Source organism: Brassica napus, chromosome A2, assembly GCF_020379485.1.
Source record: "Brassica napus cultivar Da-Ae chromosome A2, Da-Ae, whole genome shotgun sequence".
Lineage (NCBI taxonomy): Eukaryota > Viridiplantae > Streptophyta > Magnoliopsida > Brassicales > Brassicaceae > Brassica > Brassica napus.
The window spans coordinates 11241363-11264038 of NC_063435.1; the positions used below are offsets into that span (position 1 = coordinate 11241363).

The 22676-nt window shown below is 33.7% G+C and overlaps 3 protein-coding genes across 3 annotated transcripts; all 3 read left to right on the forward strand.

Annotated features, from left to right (window-relative positions):
* Positions 1 to 7350: 7350 nt before the first annotated feature.
* LOC106371090 (protein NRT1/ PTR FAMILY 5.11-like) lies at positions 7351 to 10141 on the forward strand. The gene is made up of 4 exons (XM_013811120.3): positions 7351 to 8137; positions 8216 to 8433; positions 8665 to 9179; positions 9312 to 10141. The coding sequence occupies exons 1-4, from the start codon at positions 8038 to 8040 to the stop codon at positions 10075 to 10077; spliced, it is 1599 nt and encodes a 532-aa protein (XP_013666574.2). The 5' UTR covers positions 7351 to 8037; the 3' UTR covers positions 10078 to 10141.
* Positions 10142 to 10748: 607 nt separating this feature from the next.
* Positions 10749 to 13595, forward strand: LOC106369468 (protein NRT1/ PTR FAMILY 5.12-like). The gene is made up of 4 exons (XM_048757231.1): positions 10749 to 11107; positions 11187 to 11404; positions 11695 to 12227; positions 12611 to 13595. Exons 1-4 carry the CDS (start codon positions 10972 to 10974, stop codon positions 13389 to 13391), a joined length of 1668 nt encoding a protein of 555 aa, XP_048613188.1. The 5' UTR covers positions 10749 to 10971; the 3' UTR covers positions 13392 to 13595.
* A 6474-nt stretch (positions 13596 to 20069) lies between these two features.
* LOC106371089 (patellin-1-like) lies at positions 20070 to 22388 on the forward strand. The gene is made up of 4 exons (XM_013811119.2): positions 20070 to 21477; positions 21543 to 21670; positions 21754 to 21880; positions 21965 to 22388. Exons 1-4 carry the CDS (start codon positions 20269 to 20271, stop codon positions 22220 to 22222), a joined length of 1722 nt encoding a protein of 573 aa, XP_013666573.2. The 5' UTR covers positions 20070 to 20268; the 3' UTR covers positions 22223 to 22388.
* The last annotated feature ends 288 nt before the right edge of the window (positions 22389 to 22676 follow it).

The following is a 22676-nucleotide window of genomic DNA, read 5'->3' on the forward strand; positions in this document are numbered from 1 at the left end:
CACCCCCGTAATAATAAAATCTTGTTATATTTTTGACATTGATTAAGTATAATTTATTGTTTACCTAGATTATAGGAAACATTTTTTAAATAAATAAACATAATTTGTTATACTTTATTTTAGGAAAATGCATTAATTAAACTATAAAAGACAAGAATATTAAAAGGTAGGTAAATTTATTATTTCAGTGGCATTCAAATGTAAATAACTTTGAAAACTAAGGGGTAATTTATATTGGTACTTCTCTTTTAATAATAGAGATATATAATCATTGGGCTTTCACATTAACACCTATATATAATTATGATTTTTGTAATAAATATAAAGTTGTATTCAATTAAAAAGCCTTTGTTAAAAAGCTTTCATCAAAATAAATGTACTTCAAGCAATCACTAACTCAAACTCACACGTTTAGTAATTAGTATTCCTCAACAAATAATATTTAATTATTGGAGCATAATCCTAATCTCTACATTTGGAAAAACCACCGTTAGTTTTTTTTTAAGCGCTGGATAAATATTATGCTATTACAATTATGCTACTTTTTGAGTTATGCTCAAGATTTTTTGTAAGTTTTTTCTCTCTTAATTTACATAATTCTGATTTTTTTTTTGATTTGAAATCCAATTTTTTTTGTGTAAACATTAATAAACTCTTAGTCAAACTACCAATGAGACTTCCACAGCCATCGTAAACTTAATACGCGTGAATTCTATATATCTAATCCGCGTGATCGTCTCCCAAGTCCCAAGCTGCGTTTAGATATCCCGCCTCATGTCTCCTTTGTGGTTCAGCTCCAAAAATCGATACGAATTATTATGGGTTGCAAAGCTCAGTCTCATTAATAAGTTCATGTTACTTGCCACGATTTTTGTGACCTACAACAACTCATGAAAAGCAGACTAGCCGGACTTGACACTTGACAGGAGTATATCCTCCACCGCCAGCCAAGCTATCACCGCACACACCTTCGACAAGGGGTTGATTTTTGTACATCTTTACTTTATGTCTTTATGGGTATTGATAATATGATGAGAGATAGATAGGTAAGAATTGTATTTACCGCACACACTATATTACACACGTTTATATACTACTATTTTGTGACAGGACCAGATGTCTAGGCCAGATGTTATATTAGAGACATACACTAGTAGATATAGTTACATAAATTTACGTGCTAAAGTAGTTATTCCCTGACTAGATGTTGATATAGCCACGAAAAGTCACGAATAAACGTGTTTATACGATCGTGATAACTTTTCCTTGTGATTTTTTTCTGACTAAACTAGTCACCTCACGTATAATTCATGACTAATTTAGTCAAGAAATAGACACACAAAAAAATGTGACTAAATTAATGTGTAGTCACAATTTTGTTCATAGCTAAAACGTGACTATTACAAAAAAATTAAAATAATAATTACTAAATTATAAAAACTACAATATACATATATATATATACATAAATATGTTTATATCTATACTATTATTTTTGAAGTGATATTTTGCATTTAATCTCTCACGTTAAAAGTTAGAGCTCTTAAAATCAATGAAACCCTTAATAATTATAATTTATAATTTATTATATAATTAAAAATAAATTTTACATTAATAATACTAGATCGATAGTTATCACTACAAGAAAATAAAGTGATTCCTGACGGAAAAAAATCATGACAAAACCAAAAAATTGACTTCCGCCGGAAATTCGTCGAAAATTCCCAACGAGTTTTTGATAGAAAAAATTGACTTTCATCAGAAATTCGTCAGAAATTCCGGACAGATTCTTGACGGCAACAAAAAATTGACTCTTGTCCAGACTCCGTAAGAAATTCCCGAACAAACGTACTCCCGATGGAAACAAAAAAATTGACTTCCATTGGGAATCCCGAATTCTTGACGAATTCGCAACGAAAACAAAAGAAATTATATTCATCAAGAATCTGTCGAAATTCCCGATGTTGTTGATGGAAATATATATATATATAATTTTGTCAGGAATACATTAGAAATTTCAAACGGATTCCCGGCGAAACAAAAAAATTGATTTCTATCGGGAATCCATAACTACAAAAGCTCTTCGCTCGACAATAAATTGTCTCGACGATTGAAGTTGTACTTAGGACATCATTAACCCCGGTCTCTTAGTCATGGTTGTTAACTCATGATTTGACACTTTTTGTTTTTCTACATACTTTTCGGCTAAGAAACGGCTCTTATATCTCTTATTTAATAGACGGTTCTTAACTTTTCTTAATTAAAATCTAAGAAAAATAAAGAACCGTCTCTTATCTGAAGCTAAGAATCCCAGTTAAGAGACTGTGGTTAATGATGGTCTTAGCAACGGAATGAGCTCCGGTGGTCACAGCCAGGGTTAGCTTTCTGAATCATTCCCGGACACTCAGCAGGATAGGTATGTCTGATGTTGTTGTCACAGTAATCGGTGGTGTCTTCCTGCCTAATGGGCCCATGACCCAATCCGGAAACTGGTAAGAGAGAACAATCAAAGTTCGATCCTCCAACACATAAGTCATTCTCATGATGCTCAGCAAGATCCTACCGGGCTGAGAAGTATCCGTCTTGCGCTTTACTTAAGTTCATTAGGGGTAGGAAGCTTGTTGAGCAGCTTACTTATCTTTGTGATTGGTTTGGTCACTGGAGGAGACGGTGGAAACAGCTCGTTCAACAGTTCTCTGAACAGAGCACATCTCGATTACTTTTTACTGGTTACTTGTGGTTATTAGCGCCGTGGGGTTTTGCGCATTCTTGTTCATTTCTAGATCTTATATATATCTCGCCGTGTGGACGGGTGTCGATTTTACAGCTTTTGTTGGCAGATGGCGAGTTGTATTGTGTGAAGTTTATGGTTCACAGCCTTGTGTTGATATTAGGCCACTACAAAAATATAAATATTTTTTCAGGTTTTCATAATTAACATATTTCGATAAATACCAAATCAAACGCAAACGAAATGAATTTTGCTAAAAGAATGATTGACACCTACACCAGGTATATATATATATTAGCATATAACCACATATTTAGATGATACTAATGTATCATTAACTATACACACTATCAGAAAGAATCACGGGCGCAGAATTTATTAAAGTTAACAGAGGAGAAAGAAATTTTGGAGCCAAGTATTACAAAGCTCCAGGCCTTTGCGTGGAAATTGAAGGCCCCTACGAAGATATGTCATCTTATGTGGCAGTTGTTAACTGGTCATGTGGCAGTAACGAGGAATTTAGTTAGACGCAATATGAGGTGTGACAATTACTGCCCAAGATGTGGAGAAGCAGAGGAGACTGTCACACATGCAATCTTTGAATGCCCACCAGCCCGTCAAGTATGGTCTTTATCTTCAACTCCGACGTGCCCAAATATTTTTCCGGTATCGAGCGTCTACACAAACATGGATTATCTATTCTGGAGGAAAAATAGTATCATGGAGCCAGAGCAAGACAGGGATCCTTATCCCTGGATAATATGGTACATTTGGAAGGCTAGGAATGAAAAACTCTTCAGGGGAATAGATAGAGATCCTCTGGAACTAGTTAGACATGCTGAAAGTGAATGCCATGCATGGTTTGAGGCTAATGAAGTGGTACAAACAGTATCACAAGACACTATAAATGAGGAACCCCAAGCCGTATGCTTGGGAAATATTTGTTTATTAGATGGTTCTTGGACACTTTCAGCTAACTTTAGTGGATGTGGATGGACACTGATGGATAGCTCTGGGAATAGTCAGCTTATGGGGACAAAAAACTTCCCTCGACGTGAATCAGCCTTGCATTCAGAGGTAGAAGCGCTGCGGTGGGCGATGGAGAGTATGCTGCAGCACTCGACCTGCCAGAGCTTTGGGACAGACTGTAAGGAACTGATTGCTATGGTTAAGGATCCTCAGGCGTGGCCAAGCTTTGCGACGGAATTGGAGAGAATAGAGACATTACAGATATGCTTCCCGGACTTCAACATCACTTACGTTCCACGGGCGCAAAATCACACAGCAGATTTTCTAGCCAAGACTGCTAGATCTTTTCGTAGAGAGTTACATTTTGTTGGTTGTTCTATTCCGGTTTAGTTACCCAGACCACTTCAAGTTTGAGTAATAGAATAGCTTTTTGACGTCAAAAAAAAAAAAAAAAAAAACTATACACACTATATGGTTAAACTAGTGTGTTATGTTATTCAATAACAAAAAATTTTTTGTCACCTAAAAAGTGAATCGATATGAAATTTGATAATTCAGTATTGGGAAATGAAGCAATTCCAAATAGGAAATCAATCATAACTTTTTTTTGGAATTAATGTTAAATTATTCAAGAAAAAAAATCCTTGTACAATGTGTGTAACCTGAGCTGAGAGTTTTGCCTAATGTTTAGAAAAAAAACTAAACATTCACTTTTCATCTCAGTGAAAACCATGTTTTTATGGCTGACATACTGTCGATCTCCCATCATCCGCATGCTCGAGATCCTATTCCTGACCACCTTATCAATGAGTTTGGTCAAAAAAGAAGGATTGTTTAGGTTCTCGCCGTGCCTTCTTCTGTTTCTCTCATTCCATACTGTTGACAATGTGACCTGGAAAACATATATGAGGAGAAACAAGTGCTGCTTGCTTCGTGTTTGGTCTAATAAAAGTTGGACTATCTCCTCCCACACATTTGTGTAATGCGATGACAGTAACTTCTAAGTCAAGTTTTTTTTTCATATTTCTTCTAAATAACTGCAGGTAAAGGAGAGATGCCTTTTAGTTTCCAGCTGCTCAGGACATAGACTACAGGGAGCCTGTTTTGGACTGCTACCTATGCTGTAAAGGAATATTTTGGTGTACTGTAAGAAAACCAAATACCTCTATGCCAGTCAAGCTTAGTGTGTACTGTCCGAGTGAGGTGCCAAGTGGCTTTTGCTTGAAACTCTGTTTTATACGAGTCATCCCCTGTTGCCCATAGTCTGACATATTCACTCTGCTTTAGACTTCTCATGCGCCTGAAAAATTTCCTCTTCAATGACATTAAAAATCTCTTCTCGGCGTCTTTTTCTTCGGTCACCGAAGTTCGGTGAGCTGTTTTTCTATGCGAAGTCGTATGTCTACAAGAGACCAAACACCATTTAAAGCATATTCTTCTCTGTGCTGCCTGCTGTATTGAGTTTCTCCATTTATTGAAATGGACTTCAGAATTTAGATTTACATATTACATTTTTAATAACATATTTGATTGTTTGAGTGTATGTTTATGTTTTGTCTTCAACTTGGATTTTAGTGTATATTTTTGGTTATTTTTTAGACTTGGAATGGTGATTTACTTACTTTTGGTTTTGTTCAGTATTTATAATAAATTTCAGATTACTAAAACAATAGCTAATAACAATTTCTAAATAATACAAAAAATTATCAATAAGATATGAATTATTCACAATATATTCTAAGAAGTTGATTTTTAAAAAATTAAGTTAATTTTATTGATAAACTAACAAATATTTTTAGTATGAATTGTTTTCATGTTATATTTTAGATGCTAAAAGAATTATTTCTATAAACATTAATGATTAGGAGTATTTGTTATTTTATCAGTTTGCTTTTATTTAGAAACGGCTTAATTTTTCAAAAATCTAGTTTTCCTAAGTTTTGGGAAATCCATTTTTCAAAAATGATTGATGAGAAATGGTTTTTAGGGAAAATAAAAATAAAAGCTATTTCACAACCAACAAATGAAAAATCAAGGTCTTAAACCAAGTCACGTTGTGGAAGCCCATTTAGTCCAGTGGTTTGACTAAAAAATTATTAATGTTTCTACACTAAGAGGTTTGGGGTTCAAACCCCAGAAAACGCAAATTATGCAGATTATAGAAAAAATGGGTTACCAGAAGTTTTCAGCATGGTGCAAGGGCGTATAATCGAACTTGGATCTCATAAGGCGGCTCGGTGTGATGCAGTCAGACGTGCGTTCTCATATGATTGTAAAATTATTGGCCGTAGAATCGTCTATGTAATATTTCTCATCGTTGTAATAGCATAATTAATCAAACGTTAAAAAAAACAAGTCACGTCAATATTAAATGATAATGCTCTCTAAAGCAACTTTATAATCTAGGTAATAACTTAATATTAAGCACAGCTCAGAAGATGTATTTTTTACTTTGTTTATTTAGAACAGTATTATACATGAGATGTCATTTTAGAAATCTTTGAAATCTGATTATTTCTTACAAATAACATAAGTGATAATTTGGATTGGATACAAATACCACTCGGAACATTTGGATCAAAATTCTACTTGACTTTGACCCGCCATGCATGTATTATTTTAATTTGTAATTTTTAAGAGTATAACTTATATATTTAAATTCAATGAGAGAGTAAGGTTAAATATTTATAAACAAATGTTATATTTTTGTTGTTTGATAACTGTAAATCGAAGAACGTGCAAGATTTAGAATATACTCGAAAAATGCCAGATTTTGTGTAAATTAACTGTAAAAGTGGATCATAAAGTTAGTATATCTGTGATTTTTGGTTTGACATTGACGGTTACTGATATTCATTGATCAACTTAATACATGTTGAATATCAACTTAATAACTTGTAATATACAGTATAACCTCTTTAAATTAATAATCTATAAATTAATATACACTAAAAATCTCTATAAAATAATATAATTTTATAGTTCCAAATTGAATTTTTGATTTAATTAGTATATCGATAAATTAATATCTCTATAAATCAATAAAAATTATAGTTACGGTGTAGTTCCAACATTATTAATTTATAGAGGTTTCACTATATGTTGGATCGGTCTCATCGTAAGGTGAACCAATTATAAGATTTGTAACAAACCTTGCTTTTGTATATCATATGTTTGGTACACAGAAATGACATTTGTCTATCCAGCACCGGTTCCTTTTACTATTTGAAAATTGTACTTGTGTATATTTTTGTAGCTAAAATGAAGGCGTAAAGGCATTTTGAAACTATGTATTCAAACAGAGAATGAAGTTTGAAGAATTGCATTTCCACTATGCTCTAAGAGAATGTATAAAACAAATTGTAAATGTTGGTAATGGCTGAGTGCTCGGTTATAATCATTTACTATTAAAGTTAGTAAGTTGGCTTGGTTTGGTACACTCTCTTTTTTTTTTAATTATACAGGAACATCGGTTTAACATAAGTGATCTAGACTAGTCACTTGTTATTAGTGTCAGTTTTCTGTTTCTGTCGTTGCCAAAATGTTAATTCTCCAGTAGCCGGGACTCAAACTCTGATGACTTTACCGTATTTGAGCTTTTGCCTTCAAGTTAATCATTCTCATTTCACTAACAAGCCAGAGTTATTAAGTAATGAATCACCACGGGCTTAATTAGGATGTGTTTTGATTTCATTAGTCACGGGTCTTATATTAGGATGTTGATTAAATATAATAAAATATGTAGTTAGTGGTGGACATGTGCATTTCTAAGGGATTAACAAATGACCAAAATACCAGTATTCAATTTTAGTTAAAACGTAGTGGTTTTTTCTGTAATATATCACATGAAATTAAAGTTAGTTTCAATATGTGCTTCTCTTTTTCTTTTAATAGAGAAGATGTTCGAAATGCATCATACATGTAGAATTATGAGTTACATTTGTACTTAATCCATAATTGTGATTGTATACATGCTCAATGTACACATTTAATATATTGGAACTATATAATTTTAACATTCAGTTACTAACATATCATTAAACTCGAACATCTTGAACCAAGTCTCACTTTTAATATATTTTTGTGTTACATCATTTGAAAGATACTTTGGATCACTAGTCTCTTTTTAAATCATTTTCAGATCTCATTTCTGGATCACTTATATTAGTTTAAATCAACTTGAAATCAATAAAACAAAGCAACTTTCTAACAGTTAAAATCAATAAAACAAAGCACATATGCAATAGTACAAAGTTTTAGCACCTTGCCATAAACAAAAACAACACAAGAAGCAAATAATATTCTTTTAACACAGCACCTCTAAAGTAAAAAACCCAATGTTGATCGCCGGAGATGAGCTCGGAAATACTCTTCCTCCGGGAAATCTAGCCGTCAGATCCACCTCTGGAGGATGGAAATCGGCAAGGCTCATCATCTGTAAGTAAAGTAACTAAGCTCAGTTAAGTCCCTCACTTTCACCAACTTCTCATCAGAGGTTTCTTTGTGTGTTTGTAGTCGTAGAAATGGCCGAGCAGTTCGCCTCTTACGGGATATCGTCCAACCTCATAACGTACCTGACAGGACCACTGGGAGAGTCAACGGCCGCAGCTGCAGCAAATATCAACGCCTGGAGTGGAACGGAAGCGTTTCTTCCACTTCTCTGGAGCTTTGTCGCTGACTCGTTTCTTGGTCGTTTCCGTACCATCATAATCTCATCTTCTCTATACATCTTGGTAAGTTACTGTACGATCTCAACCTATCTCATCTACTATAATCTTGTTTGTTATTGTTTCTTACAAGAAGATATTACAATCAGGTTTATCATGACTTCCAACTTGAAACTATTGGCGTTAAGTAGATTGATAGTTACTACTTATATATTAGTTAATTATTTCTTCAATTACCAATGTGTGACTTTATTGATTCATTAACAGAAGGTGCTTTGGTGAAAATAAAACAAACAGGGACTTGGGTTACTGTCTTTTTCAGCCATGATTCCTTCTCACTCCAAAGATTCGAATCAACTCCAAGTGACTCTCTTTTTCATCTCTCTGTATCTTATAGCCATAGGACAAGGAGGTTTCAGCCCTTGTATTAAGGTATTTGGAGCTGATCAATTTGATGGAAATGACCTAAAAGAGTTGAAAGCAAAGAGTTCTTTTTTCAACTGGTTGATGTTTGGAAGCTGTGTTAGCATATTGACAACTCGCTTGATCTCTAACTACATCCAAGAGAATCTAAGCTGGTCCTTAGGATTTGGTATTCCAAGTGCTTCCATGCTACTTGCTCTGCTGCTCTTCCTCCTTGGAACTAAGACTTACCGTTTCACAACTGAGAGAGGAGGAAACAAAAACCCTTTTGCTAGAATTATTCGTGTTTTTATAGAAACCGTAAAGAACAGAAGACAACCAGATTTACACATAGCTAACCCGAACGAGACCCTACTTCTTGTGGCTCACCAGAGTTCCAAACAATTTAGGTAACCTAATTAACAGAGATTCTGAATTTTTCTTTCTTCAGAATCTTGGAGGCCACGTTTGTGCTTATACTATTTTGGTTAGGGATACATATACAAATTGTTACTTTTTGTTCCTCTTTGGCGTTGTGGTAGGTTCCTTGACAGAGCGGCGGCTTCATGTGATTTGTCTGAAATTGAAGACGCAAAAGCTGTGCTAAAGCTTGTTCCCATATGGATAAATTGCTTGGTTTACTCCACTGTATGTTCACAGATCCCTACTTTCTTCACAAAGCAAGGATCAACCATGAACAGATATATCTCACCAGGAATTTTAGTTCCCGCAGCTACGCTCCAATGCGTCTTAAGCCTAGCAATGGTTGTTTTCATCCCAATCTACGACCGTCTACTAGTCCCGATCGCAAGATCATTTACTCAAAACCCTTTAGGAATCACAACGCTTCAGAGGATTGGCGCTGGCATGTTTCTCTCCAATATTGCCATGGTGGTTGCCGCTTTTGTCGAGACCAAAAGGCTCCAAACCGCTCAAGATGATATCACAACAATGATGAGCGTGTGGTGGTTGGTTCCACAATATGCTATCTACGGTGTCTCGTATGCGTTCTTAACGATTGGCTTACAGGAGTTTTTCTACGACCAAGTCCCTAGTGAGCTTAGGAGCGTCGGTATGGCTCTGAATCTAAGCATATTCGGGGTCGGCAACTTCCTAAGCAGCTTCATGATATCAGTCATCGACAAAGTCACAAGCCAGCTTTGTCAAACGAGCTGGTTCGATAACGACCTTAACAAGGCTCATTTAGATTACTTCTACTGGCTACTTGCTTGTGTTAGTTCCATTGGTTTAGCCTCTTACTTGTGGTTCGCCAAGTCGTATGTGTACAATAGACCAAACACATTCTAAAAACACTGGTTTGTCTTCTTGACTATGTGGGATTTTTGCATTTTTATATCCGCTTCATGACCAACTCGACATTTGCATACTAACTACAACATTAAATATAAGAAAATTAGGATCAGATCCGCAACTTTACTATCCAGATCTTGGAATCATGCTTTTCACGTTTTTTCAGAAAATTGATAGTTACATTTAAAACTTTATCTTCATTACATGAAGTAGCAATTTAAGTTATGTAGCTGGATCCTTCTCTCATAATCTGAAATATATCATGTACGTTAAACGTTAAATATCCTGAGAATATCCTCAGGACAAGAAATCGAAAATGATTTAGTCCAATATTTTTTTTTTTGGGTAAAAAAATCCAAAGAATAGTTAGTCAACCCACTATAATCAAACATGATCAACTTATTTGCCAGTTGCCAAAAATAACGGAGGTTTAATACGTCTACAATTATTTGATCGTAGACCTAGGGAGCTGACATGCATCGTTCTAGTATGAAGAGCGGCTAGAATCATCTTTTCAATTAAATCTAACCTAACGTTCCATTCATCATATTAAATTTTTCAATTTCTAACCACCCGATCTTGACTATTCCCATTCGTTCCAACAACTTCATACCGTGTCAAACTTTCTTGTTTAAACGATCTTTGACTCTCACTTTTTTTGTAAAATTAATTTGATTACTGGTGTGCATGGACCAACAGCGTGTAACAAGGCCACAATATTGATTGTAACATGTGAATGTGATCTCTCCACAAGGCGTTCTTGCCGTGGATCACGTGTAAACAAAGGGGTGTACACGCCGTCTATTACAAGATTTAGGTCACTGCGATGATGTGCACCAACTATAAATATTTCAACTTTTCGGATAACTCTGAAACAATAAACAAGAGACAATGTCGATCTCTAACGCTGATAGTGAGACTGGAACTACACTTTCATATGGTGTTGTCGAGGGTTCCGTTGACTTCCGAGGCAAGCCATCCGTCAGGTCCTCTTCCGGGGGCTGGAGATCCTCTGGCTTCATCATTGGTAAGTACTTACCCTTTTTTTTCTCCAACGTCCTCAATGTTCCCGCCAAATTCTAAAAAATAAGAGAATATTCCGACAGGAGCGGAAGTGTCGGAGAAGTTCGCCTACTTTGGAGTAGCCTCGAATCTGATAACTTACTTCACGGCGCAGTTAGGGGAGTCAACGGCGGCTGCAGCCTCAAACGTCAACCTCTGGCTCGGGACGGCAGCTTTCTTGCCACTGATCTGGGGCTCTATAGCGGACTCATTTCTTGGTCGTTTCCGTACCATCCTCTTCACGTCCTCTCTCTATATCTTGGTACGTTACTAAAATTCTTCTTATTTTGTTACCTTAATAGTGCCTCAAATCTAGGATCTCAAGCTGGAACTAGAGATGAATATTCAATTCATTTATTGTCAATTGGTTTTAAACTAACGTTACTAAAATTCTTCTTATTTTGTTACCTTAATAGTGCCTCAAATCTAGGATCTCAAGCTGGAACTAGAGATGAATAGTCAATTCATTTATTGTCAATTGGTTTTAAATTAACTTTTCCTATACTTTGTATGATTTCTAACAGTATTTATTTTCTATAATCCTGAATTTAGGGACTTGGGCTGCTTACGTTTTCAGCAACGATTCCGTCTGCATGCAAAGATCAAGAAACACTTGTCTCGTGCGTTTCTCAGTTTAAAGTGACAGTATTCTTTTGTGCTCTCTATCTGATAGCACTAGGCGAAGGAGGCTTCAAGGCATGTCTTAGAGCTTTCGGAGCAGATCAGTTTGATGAACAAGACCCTATAGAGTCCAAAGCCAAGAGCTCATTCTTTAACTGGTTGTATTTTGCGATATCATTTGGCATATTGGCCACTAGGTTGGTCTCTAATTATGTCCAAGAGAATCTGAGTTGGGCTTTAGGGTTTGGGATTCCATGTGTTTCCATGATGATTTCTCTATTCTTCTTTTTACTTGGGACCAACACTTATCGCTTCAGCACTGGAGGAGAAGTAAGACAAGGACGAAAGCATAATAACCCTTTTGTAAGAATTGGCCGTGTTTTTGTTGCTGCTGCGAAAAATCGACGAGAGACTTCGTCAGAAACCCTTCTCCTTCTTCCTCACGAAGGTTCGAAGCAATACAGGTAATATTTTATTTACGTGTTTGGTTGTTAGTCAGTACGTTATATGTGGTTTTGCTTCTTTCCAAAATGAAAATAACGATTTAAATTATTTAATATTTTTGTTAACTGTGAACACTTAAATGAACAATTTTCAGAAAAAAAATTAAAAAGTGTTCAGTTTTTAATGGAACTTGATTATTTAATATATTTTTTTTTGTAAATTGTAAATGTATAACCCAAAAAAACAAAGTTTTAGCGTTAAGTGTTCACATTTATATTTTTACAAATTCTCAAGACAAAGTGTTCAAATTTTTATGGAATTTAAAGTTTAAACCCTATCAGAGTTGCTTGCTTTACAAGTTAAAAGAAAGTACCTTTAAACACACAACTTTTGGCAACTGCAGATTCCTCGACAGGGCGGCGATTTCATGTGATTCAGTTGAAGTTGAAGAAGCGAAATCTGTGTTAAGTCTCGTTCCAGTTTGGATGTGTTGTTTAGTATTTGGCATTGTTTTTGCGCAGTCCCCTACTTTCTTTACAAAGCAAGGAGCCACAATGGACAGATCAATCTCATCAACATTCTCAGTCCCTGCAGCGACACTCCAAGGTTTCATAAGCGTAGCAATCCTTGTTTTCATCCCAATCTACGACCGTGTACTTGTCCCAATCGCAAGATCAATCACTCATAAACCAGCAGGAATCACAACCCTTCAAAGGATCAGCACAGGCATTTTCCTCTCTATTCTTTCAATGGTAATAGCTGCTTTGGTCGAGATGAAAAGACTGAAGACCGCTCGCGATCACGGGCTTGTTGATTCCCCTAATGCCACGGTTCCAATGAGTGTTTGCTGGCTAATTCCACAGTACGTTCTCTATGGAGTCTCTGATGTTTTCACTATGGTTGGATTACAAGAGTTCTTCTACGGACAAATCCCGGTCGAGCTAAGGAGCTTGGGATTATCTATGTACCTTAGCGTAATCGGCATAGGCAACTACTTGAGTAGCTTCATGGTATCAGTCATTGAGAAAGCAACGAGCCAGCCAGGTCAAGCGAGTTGGTTTGATAATAACCTGAACCAGGCACATCTTGATTACTTCTATTGGCTACTTGCTTGTCTCAGCTCCATTTCATTCGTTTCTTTGGTCTATTTTGCTAAGTCGTACGTCTACAACAGCCCAAAGTAAACTCTTTCAAGATTTTGAGGAATAATGTCGATTGACTTTAAATAAAAAATGAATAAAAAAAGTAAAAGTAGAAGATAAAACTAGAGTTTGATCCGTGGCAGATATTTTTCGCTTTTATACTGATTAAAATTTGATTTTTTGTCAACTTTATTTTTTTCGATGAAAATTTGGTTTATGTAAAAAATATTGTATTTGTTGTTATAGTTTATGTTATATATTGTGTAATTCTATAAATTATTGTTTATTTGTCTTGTTCATCATTATTATATTTTGCTTTATGTTTTTGATATGTAATGTGTTTTGTCATTAATCAATATCAATATTTTTACAATATTTAGTACACGAACGTCTTTAAAATAATAAAATAAAAACATCTTCAATAATAAGGAGACTGAACATACATTTTTAAAAAAAGTTTTCATACGTTATTTTTTTAAAAAATTATTAGTTATATTCTTAAATCATCATCTTATTCATTCTCTTCGTATTTGAAAATAGTTAATTTTGAAAATTTATGTTTGTTTACTTGATAAATGGGTTGGAATCAATATTTTATTTTAAATTGTTGTAAACACTTACATGTAAAATATAATGTTTGATTTATTTTGGTTATTGAAGGAAACATGGTTGAAATTGAACAAATAAACCTTATTCTAAACAATATTCTTAAAGCTTTAATTTGTTATTACCACAATGAGCTTGGTCATAACCTCGACTTAAGATCCAATTAACCAGTTACCATACTAGACTTAAAGATGAAAGCAACACATTTGGCAGGAGAAAACATAACCTCTCCATGTGATTTTATTTCACCGAATTCATCTGTTTGATACAAATGTAATACGAGTATATATAGCTATATATATAGCTTACATAATGTCATAACTTAAAAAATTCTGTAGTAGTTAAAGGCCATCTGTTTGATCCAAAACTAACTTTTGTCGCAGTTTTGCGTAAACTTCGTGTTACTTTGAAGCCGTTTCTAGAATTACTCGGTCATTTATAAAATTTAGGCCCATTAAAGTGTTTTAAAATATTGAAAATGCATTATTTGAACTTAACACCTTCATATAACTTAACAAAGATTGTACCTAATAGAGCTAAAGACTATTTTCTTTTATTATTGACCCCTAAAATAAATTAACCTAGTCTGGCATCTGCTTCATTAACTTCTACTCAGACCCGGCTCTGTACGGTAATCTTCTTAACGGCATATTCCTCGAGTTACCATTCAAAAATTAGTTTTCAAAGGGACTCTGCCATGCCATGATTTAGTTTAAATAAAAGTTAGGATAACATATATGGGATGTCTGGTTATTTCTAATAGAGAAAAAAAGGAGAAGATAATGCCTTTTCAAATTATTAGTTTCTTTTTCTAACACAACATTTTAAAGTTATTATTTTCTTGTCATTTACTATATATTGTTCATGGCTCGTCTCTAAGAAACTCTAATCAATACTATTAAGTATTCACCATGTGTCAATGAGAACCTCTTACTGTAAAATAAATTGTTGTGTCCTATATAAAACTGAGTTGAAATGAGAAGGTTCTAATATAACTATAGCCTATAGGTTTTTAACATATCTATATATGCATGGCTTGGGCACAAGGCAAGGCAAGTACTTGCCAATTTTCAGGTACTTGATACTTGGGTTGGTTCCTTCAAATAGTTTGATTAAGTATTTGTATTTAGCTTGTTCGAATCAAATACCCATCCTATCAAATACTGAGAGGAACAAAATTTAATACTTGTAAGTTACTTGACTTGCGTTGATACTTGCCAAAATCAAATATTTATTTATAAAATATTTGATTAATTGAATACTTTTTAACGAGTAACAACTGTTTTTTAATGCAAAATAGATAGTTTCTGGTGGATAACAAGTATTCTTAGGAATAAATAATGAGTAACAAATAAGAGGACAAGTACCAAGGCAATATGATACTTGATCTGGAATTACAGATAATAAAAAAAAATTGATTTGTTATTAAATTGATTTTTCAAAGCGTGGATGAAGTAACGAGAATAAGCCAAGTACCAAGTAAAATCATATTCAGCTCCATATATGTGTAAGATAAAAAAAGTCATACGATGATCTTTAACACTTAGAATCAAAATTATTTATTTATTTTCCCCCATCAGAAATTATATAATAAATTCTTAATATCTCTAATGTATACTGCGATCAATCATTTCTTAAAAATATATAAAAATAAGTAAGTGGGTTACATATAAAAAAAAAAAAAAAGAAGGGGGAAACCAGCTAAATACAGGCAAGAATGTTGAATGTTGAATGTATAATAATATAATAAGATGGCACCAGCGATGAACAAACCAACCAAACAGCTTCTTTTTTTTTGACAAAAGCAACCGATGAAGGGATGTTTACCGGATCACTGCCGGGTCTACCAACCTTACATTTTCAAATACTAAATACGATTCTAATTTTGTTTCTTCCATTATATTAACTGTTCTAGTATCAATTTTTTTGTGCAAATGCACTACTCTACTCACATAGTTTTTTTTTATTTGACACATGAAAGAAGAACAAAAATAGTTGAATATCTGGGAGACATAATATACAGCATGCAAGAGCACTAAAAACAATACAAGTCATGTCACACACATACATTGATATATATATCAATCGAATCGAATATGTGGATACATAATTCACACAATTACGTATTTACTAAATATGCAGCATCCCTTAGAACCATTACAACATGTTTTGTAGCCACATATCATCACTAGAATGAATTTTAGAATCATTAGAAAATAGGTTGATTCATTTAAATATATAATAATATTTTTATTAAACTAACTATAAGTTCATTATTAATGTATTTTATTGTTTTCTTAAATAAAAGTTACCGAATTACCAAATATGACTATAATATATATGACAATTAATAATTTTGAATAATAAATATTTGATAAAAATAGGTGTATCTTCTATCATATTTTTAATATTTTAAACTATTAAAATAAATTAAATAATTACATTAATAAAAATTTAGATTTTTCTGTATATGTTATATTTTGAATTTTTATAAATGTCTATAAATTATTAAAACTGTTAAAAGTGTCACATTCAAATTTTATGATCTATGATTTAAAATTTTTGTTACGACAAGATACTACAAAATCATATAAGTAGAAGGTCTTATTTAATAATTATTAAGATTAAATTAAACTAGATACCATATAAAATACATAAATATTTTAGTTTCAGAATTTATTTTGAACATTTTTTTTAGATAAAAGCTTTGAACGTACATTGACAACTTATTTTTTTTAAAAAAAATTATAAGTTACTAAAATTATTAATCCCACAATAAAATTTTTTGTTATCAGTAAATTAAAGTTTTTGCTTTAAAAGATACAAATGATCAAAAAACATATGACTAGGAAACATAATTTAATAGAAATTAATTTTAAAAATATACTATATATGTTAATATCATTTAAATTTAATTATATATCCTATAAAATAGAAAAAAATATTGTTTGGATTAATAAAACTTATTTATATGTTTGCACCAATTTAATTATATATGTAATAGTTCTTGACTTTTTAATTCATCTCAAAACTAAGAAAGTGTGTAACAAATCTTGAGTTTCACCAATTAATTAAAAAGTGTGTAACAAACAAAACTAAAGTAATTCATCTCAAAATACATAAAGTAATTTATATATAATGTTTATCCCATGGATCTTAACTTAGTATACAATATATTCAGTGAATTCATAATAGGTGGCAAAGAAAGTCTGATGACCAATAGAATAAACATGACATGAGTTTACGTGCTGTTTAATGAATGCACTTGGTTACATGTCGACGTAAGGTTGACAGCTCTAGTACCTATTGGAATTTTCCCCTTATGATCTGATTTGCGCAATCAATTTAGAATCAATGATTTATAGGTTGTAGGTTACAGAGACGCATCAGCTATGGTTCCAGCATACAAGTTGTAGATTACAATTACAAATACGTACAATCATTTGAGGATTTCTTACCTGCGAAGTGATCTCTATGTTTTTTAGCTTATATATGTAGGTGTTTGTCAGAAATGGATTACATCCCTCACCATCAAATAACTAAAATTTGGTCCAATTAAGTAAAGTTGGCTAGGATTTACATCGATGGATACAGAAAAGCCAAGAATCCAAGTATATGAAGAGAAGGTCGAAGACTGATAGAAGTAAAGGACATTCACAAGCACTTGTTTTCGGCATAAAATTATGGTTTCTTTTGCTTACCTTGTTTTGTCTTAAAACACCATTTTCATAAGTTCTTAGTTAAAATTCTTTGTAATCGTTTTTTGATCATCAATAAACGTTTTTTCAAATAATTTACCATCAAATTCATGTGTACCTTTCAGTACATGCCGAATTAAACTAACCAATGCTGCCCACATAAGTTGAAACGTGAGACTTTTAAATATCAAAACCTTCGATCATTATAAGTTACAAAAAAAAAAAAAAACCTTCGATCATTAGATTATATTCAATGTTTTTTTTAATTGAAAATTGTCAAATTATCATTATTAGTGGAATTAAATCTTCTTTCTTGACCTAAAAAAAAATTAAAAAACAATAAATTCTTAACGAACCCATAAAGTAATAAAACGAGAATAATTTGTTTAGCACATGTAAGATAATATACGATATACATATATGTAATACTGTGATTCTTGGAATTATAAAAATATACACATATAAGGATTTTCGAAATGATTGATTAGGCCGTACAAAATTATTTAACTTTATATTTATCTACAATCATTAAAATTGTCAACAATACTTTATTTAAATTTTAAATTCAAAGCAATTTTTTTTAAATGGCTATAAAAATTTTGTTTTCTAACATTAAAAAAATATTGTTGTTGAAATATATTTTCTTTTCATTTTTCTTCAATTATTTTTTATAACTATATTAGAAACAAAAGACTAAGCAGACAAAAAAAAAGATATGAAACTAAATAAAAAAAATCTTACAAATCAAATTTTACAGTATAAATTTCCACAGTTACAATTCAACCTATCATCCACAAATGAACATAGGCATATTAAAGTATAGGTGCGACAAGTTTCAACGTCCATACGGCAACATGGAAAAGGAATAAAAGTTTTTATTTTGGATTGGCATCATTTATCCTTGACACAACACCGCAAAAAAAAAAAAAACATGCATGTTATTAACGCCCCTAATCTCTGCCCAAAAAAAGAATGCCGCTAATCAATCATATTAGTTATGTTAACTGATATTTGTATATTCCGACAGTTTAATGACAAGTACAACTGGAACGTTTACCTCTTGTGGTGAATTGCGTTTACATTTTGTGGTGGATTGTTAAATTTGTCTCACATCTTATCACCGATCAAACTGATTTTTATGATTAATAAAAATATTTAAATTAGAAAAAAAAACAATAGCTGAAAAAAGAATAACGCAGACGTAAACGACTTTTACGTCGTCAATCTTAAACCTTATAAATCCTAAACTCTAAAGTTGGTTTAAGTTATTAATGTCGGCATCATTTTTTTCAACTAGTTTACCTTTTTAATTTATTACTCCTTCCGTTTTATTAAGATACAAATTTTAGAGAAAATAAATTGTTTTAGAAAAATATATTCTTTATATTTTCTATACAAAAATTGTAAATTTTAATAAAGTTAATTAGATTTAGTGAAAAATTATCGGTTAAAAAACATTGAAATTTGATAATTTCAAAATCCGATATATAATTAATGTATTTTTTAATATGTGTGAAAAGACTAAAACATGTATCTTTAAGAAACGGAAAAAATATCATTTTTATTAATATTAAACACCTTAATTGGTGATTAAAGATGAGGCGAATTTGATGGTTCACAAAGAAGAACACATGTATTTTTCGTACAACTGTACGTTTTATGCGGATTTTCATTCATTATGTAACTGGGTTAAATCCTTTCTCTTTTTTTTTTTGCTTAAAATTGCAGTTAAATTTATTTTATTTTTTGCTTAAATTGCGGTTAAATCTTTAAAACTCATATGATAGGTTGACACCCAAAATTTTCTAAGATCATCTGAAATATGGATCACACCCACACGTATTTAGATCAGAAGAAAAATATGAACGGTCTCAAAGTTGATAAAATATTTGCTGGTGGCATATTGTAACCCTAATATATATTTAAGAGTTATGTGATGATATAACATGGTGTCATGATTTGAAACACACTTTACTTCAAAATAAAAATTATTAAAAATACACCCCTTCCCTTTTTCTTTCTCAAAATGATTCCACTTTTTCATCAACTCAAACTTTAGTTCTTTCATATCTAAATTCGAAATTTTCTTCCATAACAGTAAAGATTCTATATTTCACCTTTAAGTAAAGTCTAAACAAAACTATTTAGGGCACATAGAAAGAATCTTGAAGACAATTCGGTATAATATTTTTAAAATAAAGGAAATCATCAACAGATATGTTAAAATATAAAATCATCGGATTTTGTGAATATATATGATAATATACCCAAAATTATCGCCTAATAGCCTTATAGGAGGAGGAATATATAGATATAATAAATAATCTAATTGTTACTTATGGAATATAAAAGTAAGGAAAGTGATATGGTTAAATTGGTTAAAAATAGGAAAGTGAACTAAATCGTGAAGCAAGAGACGGCCGTTGGAGGAAAAAGAAACTATAGACCCACAGAGAAAGCATTCGAATGAGCTGTCAAACAAAAAAAATAAACAGCTCCGACCAGTCTGTGTTCTCTTTTGTCTTCCGTGTTATAAAACCTCTCTCTCTCCTGTCTCTCTCCTCACAAAACATATTCTCTCCTTTCTTTTCTTGAATTTCTAAAAAGAATCAGAGATGGCTCAAGAAGAGGCACAGAAGTCCGCTGATGTTGTCGCCGTCGCTACCACCGATAAGGAGGTGACTGTTCCTGCTCCAGTGCCAGAGAAGGAGGTGACTGCTCCGGTTGCCTCGGAGGAGAAGGCCGTCCCGGAGAAGGAGGAGAAGGAGACCTCCGAGGCGGAGGCGGAGAAATCTGTTCCGGTGAAGGAAGAAGAGACAGTTGTGGCTGAGAAAGTGATTGCTCCATCGCCTGAGGAGCTTGAGAAGAAGGCACTTGAGGAGTTTAAGGAGCTCGTTAGGGAGGCTCTGAACAAACGGGAATTCACTCCTCCGGCGCCGCCGGTGAAGGAAGAGAAAACAGAGGAGAAGAAAGCGGCGGAGGAAACTAAAGGAGAAGAGAAAACAGAGGAAAAGAAGGAAGAGGAGAAACCAGAAGAAGCCGTCAAGGTCGAGGAGAAATCATCTGATGACGTGGCTCCGGAAGAGACCAAGCCGGAGGAGAAATCTGAGGCGGCGGCTCCCGCTGAGACCAAATCAGAGGAGAAAGAAGTTGTGCAAGCCACCGTGACCACCACCGAGAAAGCCTCGGGTGCTGAAGAAGACGGAACCAAGACGGTAGAAGCAATCGAAGAGTCAATCGTCTCCGTCACTCCTCCAGAATCCTCCGCTGCGCCTGTTGTCGTAGAGACCACCGTCGTCGCCGAGCCTATTGAGCCGGAAGAAGTCTCGATCTACGGTGTGCCTCTCCTCCAAGACGAGAGATCCGACACAATCCTCCTCAAGTTCCTCCGTGCGAGAGACTTCAAGGTCAAGGAAGCCTTAACCATGCTGAAAAACACCGTCCAGTGGCGCAAGGAGAACAAAATCGACGAGCTGGTCGAGGCCGAGGCCGGAGAAGAAGCCAGTGAGTTCGAGAAGATGGTGTTCGCTCACGGCGTCGACAAGGAAGGTCACGTCGTGATTTACAGCTCCTACGGAGAGTTCCAGAACAAGGAGATTTTCTCCGACAAGGAGAAGCTTAACAAGTTCCTCAACTGGAGGATTCAGCTACAAGAGAAGTGTGTGAGAGCTCTTGACTTCAGCAGCCCTGATGCCAAGTCTTCGTTCGTGTTCGTCAGCGACTTCAGGAACGCTCCTGGACTCGGCAAGAGAGCCTTGTGGCAGTTCATCAGGCGTGCAGTCAAACAATTCGAGGACAATTATCCAGAGTTCGCCACTAGAGAGGTACGTAATGGTCACGTTATGGTTACATAATAAAGTGTTACGTAATATTTTATTTTGCTTTGCAGTTGTTCATCAATGTTCCATGGTGGTACATTCCTTACTACAAAACATTCGGATCTATCATCACATCGCCAAGGACTAGAAGCAAGATGGTACTTGCTGGTCCATCCAAATCTGCCGATACCATTTTCAAGTAATTAACCTTTTTTTTTACCGTTTCATAATAATTATTTTTAAAAAAATTTGTCACTAAGGCTTATGTTTGGTTAAAAACAGATACATAGCTCCTGAACAAGTCCCGGTTAAATATGGCGGACTTAGCAATGAAATTGGTGGAGACTCTGTAACCGAAGCCATTGTTAAACCAGCAGCCAAATACACCATCGAATTGCCTGCTTCTGAGGTATATATATGTTCAAGATTTGATTAGGACAAGTTCAAAGTGTAAAATGTTGTTGATTGGTGTGGATTGTGTTAATTGTGGCAGGCTTGCACGCTCTCATGGGAGCTTAGGGTTTTGGGTGCAGATGTGACTTATGGAGCTCAGTTTGAGCCGACCACAGAGGGAAGCTATGATGTGATCGTCTTTAAGAACCGAAAGATTGGTTTAACTGACGAACCGGTGATAACTGGTTCTTTTAAGGTTGGTGAACCGGGAAAGATTGTGATCACAATCGATAACCAGACTTCCAAGAAAAAGAAAGTGCTCTACCGGTTCAAAACTCAACCAAGGTCCGATCTTTGAAAATGTGTGGCCATACTTTTACTTGCCAGAACCCAAATCAAAGGAAGAAAATAATGGTTATTTTTGTTATTTGTGGGAACAAATCTTTTAATTTATTTGATTTACTTTGTTATTTAATATGTAATTTTGAATTATCATAAGGTGGTTTTGTGTTTTGCTTTGTTTATTTGGATGAATGTGTGTGGAGAACATGTGATATATATATATATATATATATATATATACTTTTTTTAAACACTTTTTCTTCATTTACCTTTTACTTTTTTTTTTACTGTAATTTGTGTAAATCTTAATGTATTCATTATTTATATTTGTTTTACTGTGTCTTTTATTTTTACTTCTTCTTCTTGGTATTGATTATGAAACAAAGGTAAGGCATTCTGAAAAATTCCCATTACCAATTCTTTGAATAGTTAAAAATATAATTGAAAAGTTACAAGAGTTTAATTCTATT